Source organism: Histoplasma capsulatum, genomic scaffold (assembly GCF_000149585.1).
Source record: "Histoplasma capsulatum NAm1 scaffold_4 genomic scaffold, whole genome shotgun sequence".
Lineage (NCBI taxonomy): Eukaryota > Fungi > Ascomycota > Eurotiomycetes > Onygenales > Ajellomycetaceae > Histoplasma > Histoplasma mississippiense.
In genome coordinates, this window is record NW_001813979.1 from 1,733,721 (window position 1) to 1,738,373 (window position 4,653).

Consider the following 4,653-nt stretch of genomic DNA (forward strand, 5'->3'; position numbering starts at 1 on the left):
TCAAGCTAATGCTACAGCAGTACTTTTCTCCTGATTACGAACTTGACGTTCGCCCGTCGAACATGGATAATGCCAATTCCCAAAGAGTACCTCGACAAGATCCGAATGCAGGTTATTGAAAATCTAAAGCGGACCGCTTTCGCCCCATCCGTGCAGATGACGGACGTCCCACGCGGGCCCACTAATTGATGGCATAGATGATGAAGCCGACGCCATTCTGGGACGATCTGGATGAGGATGAGAATAAGGATAGCAGGTTTACCAAACGGCGGTTTGACCAGTACATCGAGAAGGAGGGCGAGCTAAGTGACAGCGAAGATGAGGATGAACAGGCTGCGAACGGCATCCGGCCGCAACCCGGAATTATCAAGCGTCGGAACCAGGTCAACTATCGAAATCTCGACGGTGGTGATTCTGGCGTTGACAGTGGCCTGGTTACTCCTCGGGAAGAATCATCGTTGCCAGATGAAGACGCCGGCCTTGATGAGAAAATGGAGATTGCCGAAGAAGCTGAAGCCGAAGCCGAAGCCGAAGCTGAGGCACAAGACAAGGGAACCCCGTCTCCTGAAGAACCTGCGACACGATCGGAGTCAAGAATGGATGCGGATGATATATCCATCAGCGAGCGCAATGAAGTTTCTGCCGCTCCTGGCGCTGCGGGGGAGGAGGAACCGTCGGAGTCTGTACCTCTATCAACTCGTGAATCAATCGCACGGGAAGCTACTGCCGATATGGACACAACGATGGAAGATGCACCACCCGAAGACCCTACCACCAGTACCGCCACTGCCGTCCCAGAGGTACGAAATGTACCTGAAGAAGAGCCACGAAGAACAACACCACCAAAATCACCAGCAGTAGAAGCTCCTCAAGCGGCTCCTGCTGAACTGTTGCAATTCTCTTCAGCTCCAGAAGGGCCATCGGGGCCATCGGAAACAAATGCAGGCACGAACACAGAATCAACCACCGCGATTACGAAAGGGAGGCCTTTGAAGCAAGAGGAGAAGGATGATGAACAACAGCTACAAGCATAAGTTGCAAGTATGTTAGTGGGACAGGGACTATACATAATATAACATGACTTGCCCTGCGACAAAATTCTTGTTTGCTCCATACTCAGTTCATTGGCTCAGGCTCAGGCGCTCTGGGCGTCAAATTTGGAAGGCATTTCTGTTGTGTTTGTTTTTGATTTAGTCTGTTTTCTCATATCTCATCGTACCATGCCTGGTTATATTCAAAAGGCGTATCGCACCTACCAGCCTTCCTCATCCTTTCAACATGCTTCGGCCTTCTTTTTTTTTTTTTAATTTTTTTTATTTTTTTTTTTTTTTTGGCCATTTTCGCACCTTTTGTAGAACTATATTTGTATTTTTACGTGTCCCTTGAACAATGATTATGAAGCCTAAACCTGGTTTCCCAAACCGACTTAGTCTTAGGGCAAGTCACGTGGAGTTGATTAGTGCGCCAGATTTCCCGGCCAATGCGTCGCCAAGATTTCTAGCCCACACTAAGCGAAAAGCATTGTGAACACTGTTCTGGCTGGAGACAACACAAAATATCGAAGCCTCGAAACGACGACACACAGAGACGACAACAGCCCACTCTCGACCGTGTCCGTCGCCAAATCCACCACCACCCGTTGCTATTTTCGAGCTACGCACAAACTGCATAATCTAGCATCATGTCGAAAAGAGGGTAAGCTTGATGAAAACCCACTTCGTTATTTTGATTTGATTGTGAGGGTGAGGGTGAGGAGGGGTGGACGGAGGGAAAGAGGAAGAAGGAACATAATGGCGGAAAGCGAGGGGAAGATGGATGAGATTAGGGGACGTTGCCAAACAAAACAGGAGGGGGGACAAAAGCGCGAATTGATGTTTTTAGGGGTCGAACAGGGTCGCTTGGGGAGAACCTTTAATTGAAGACCAGGGTTCCTGAATTGGTGAATACGATTTAACTGATATTATTCTTGCTGTTTTGTATAGTCGTGGCGGCGCCGCCGGTAACAAGTTGAAGATGACTCTCGGTCTGCCAGTGTACGTTTTCCCATGAAAAGTACCCCTTGTTTCATTCCCCAGTTCCTATCGGGAAAAATGATGTCGCTGCCTACCCAAAACGCCCATCATCGAATCGTCGAACAATCAAACACAAACGAGCGGGGATGCAATGCAAATTATAAGGCTAAGTTTCTATACTGACCAAAATTTGTCTCCCATAGCGGCGCCGTGATGAACTGCTGCGATAACTCCGGTGCGCGAAACATCTACATCATTTCCGTCAAGGGCATCGGAGCCCGTCTCAACCGTCTCCCAGCTGCAGGCGTTGGCGATATGGTCATGGCCACGGTCAAGAAGGGTAAACCCGAGCTGAGGAAGAAAGTCATGCCTGCTGTTGTTGTCAGACAGAGCAAGCCATGGCGACGGGCGGATGGCATTTATCTATACTTTGAGGATAATGCTGGTGTGGTGAGTGCTTTTTTTCCACCTGTATATATAATGCTTCCTTTCTTATATAATGCTTCCTTTCTTGGTCGTTTTGTCCTAGCCCAGGACAAGGATGAGGTTTTTTTGGGACTGGGACGAGCTGCGTCTGCTTCGCAAATTGAATATTTTAAGGCCCCGATGCAGATATATTGCAAGCCGAAAAATAGGATATCATCTTTGTTTGGTAGTCCTGAATACTAATATGTCTAATTTTGCAGATCGTCAACGCAAAGGGTGAAATGAAGGGCTCAGCCATCACTGGTCCTATTGGAAAGGAAGCTACGGACCTCTGGCCGGTACGCAACAATAGGCGTCCCCCGTACTTTCTTATGAGAGATGCACACTAACATGTATCACAGCGTATCGCAGCTAACTCTGGAGTCGTCGTGTAAAATGGTGAGGGGTGTTGTTGATATAGAAAATGAAAGCAAATCATTCTTCTACAAGGCGTTCAACGTTCTTTTTTATGCGATACGCAAAATTTGTTTAACCAAATATATCTATTTTTTTTTTTTTTTTTTTTTTTTCCTTTTGCTTGCTTTTTATCCCTATTGAACATTTTTTTCATTCCGTCTGTTCCCGACATAATTCTCCGTAGAAGCAAATGCAACACCAAACAAAATAACACGGCCAAGTGTAGTCATCGATGAGATGAACAATACACTGAATGTGAATTCTGGAGTAGCCTTTTCTGGTTTCTGGCGGGGGAATCAAGGAAGAGTTCGAGAGACTCCCTTCCCACGGAACCTCAAATGTTGTATTTAGCCTATGACCCCCTTTCACAATGCCATGGTTGTGAATATCACTGGAAGTTTATTCATTATTTGGGCAACCTGCGCAAAGCCACGGACAAAGTAACAAGCCTGATGTCAAATTGCCATCAGAGAACTTGCTCAGGAGGATCAGTTCCATTTTTCTTACTTCCGTACTCCTAAAAGCCATAGGTGAGCAACAGGAAGATGCAAAGGCAAGGAGATAATAAGTCAGATACATTGTACAGATGTAATAAAAATTGGCAATAAAATCGGCCCTGGACTAGAAAACAAGCTCCAATGGCCCTCCCTCTCGCTATGATGCTAATTAGGACAGAGTGCTTGGTATTATTATATATGGCTCTTGCGCTAAGATTAAAGTCAAGTAAGGAAATAAGCGATTATCCCAAGAAATAAATGCATGAGCACAATACTTTCATAAAAATAATAGCTCAGAATCTTCATTTATCATTTGCGTTCCGCTTCAAATCCTCTCTGGGACCATCGCGTCTCCCCGAGTTAGTAGTTCGTGTTTTCGCATCCTGCGTCCTCTTCACTAAGTCAGCTCTTTTACTAGCCAGGGCCTCACCCTTGACCCCCTTTGCATTCGATCCCGCAGCCACTTGACCAAACATCCAACCCCAGACACCCAACGTCGCAGAGACTACAAAGAGAACGGCCGTCACAATCGCAATAATATGGGTGGCCCACCACATATGCTGCACGCCAAACCGGCAAGTGGAAATCTCATATCTCCATTCCTGCACGGAAGGATCAGAGTCGAACCACAAAGAAAGGAAGCCCGCATTGCCGCCATATGCTCCCATCATCGAGCGAAGGGTAACCTCTCTAATATTAGGCGTATCAGCTGGCAACGGTGATGAGAGCGAAGAGGGAGAGGAGCGGCTTCTAGCATATCTTGTCGCATCCCACGACCAGCCCGGTGACATGGCCCCCTCCGGATCATCTGCTGGTGTCGCAGATCGATTGACAAAGTGCAGAACGTCACACCCAACATGATCGTGGCCGGTTAACACAAGACCGTTCCGGCCCATCCCCCCAGCGGGAGCATTTGGGCTCCCGCTCATACCGAACAACCCCTGAAGTATTCCTGAATGACTGGCATGCTGGCTCAGATGGTTCTGCTCCCGCAAGCCCCCAGCTTTATACCTTGGTTCATGTTCCTGTGGCGGCTTTGGATCGTCCTGGTCGTAGAAGCGGAAATAGGGAGCATCGATACAGATCCCTTCGCTTTTGTGGAGTGGAAGATGGGTTAGTAGGAGTGTGAAGCTGCTCCGGTCTTCGACTGGCTTGGATCGTCGCTGGATCACGTCGTTGATGAACTTGTACGTGTGTTGCTGAATGGATGGGTGAAGAGCCGGGGTATCCAATAAGAGCTTGTTTGAGTACTATAACGTGTA

The 4,653-nt window shown here is 47.6% G+C and overlaps 3 protein-coding genes across 3 annotated transcripts in view; 2 read left to right on the top strand and 1 right to left on the bottom strand.

Moving 5' to 3' along the window:
• Positions 1–8: 8 nt before the first annotated feature.
• HCAG_04518 (predicted protein) lies at positions 9–1,034 on the top strand (the record flags this gene model as incomplete). The annotated part of the gene is made up of 2 exons (XM_001540628.1): positions 9–47; positions 198–1,034. The coding sequence occupies 2 exons, from the start codon at positions 9–11 to the stop codon at positions 1,032–1,034; spliced, it is 876 nt and encodes a 291-aa protein (XP_001540678.1).
• Positions 1,035–1,681: 647 nt separating this feature from the next.
• HCAG_04519 (60S ribosomal protein L23) lies at positions 1,682–2,872 on the top strand (the record flags this gene model as incomplete). Its single annotated transcript, XM_001540629.1, has 5 exons — positions 1,682–1,695; positions 1,983–2,033; positions 2,216–2,462; positions 2,699–2,776; positions 2,840–2,872. The coding sequence occupies 5 exons, from the start codon at positions 1,682–1,684 to the stop codon at positions 2,870–2,872; spliced, it is 423 nt and encodes a 140-aa protein (XP_001540679.1).
• Positions 2,873–3,693: 821 nt separating this feature from the next.
• Positions 3,694–4,653, bottom strand: part of HCAG_04520 (conserved hypothetical protein) — a gene marked incomplete at both ends in the record, with an annotated part of 1,708 nt that continues 748 nt past the window's right edge. The window contains one exon of the mRNA XM_001540630.1: positions 3,694–4,590. Coding sequence (XP_001540680.1) covers positions 3,694–4,590 — 897 coding nt within the window. The remainder of the gene's footprint in view (positions 4,591–4,653) is intronic.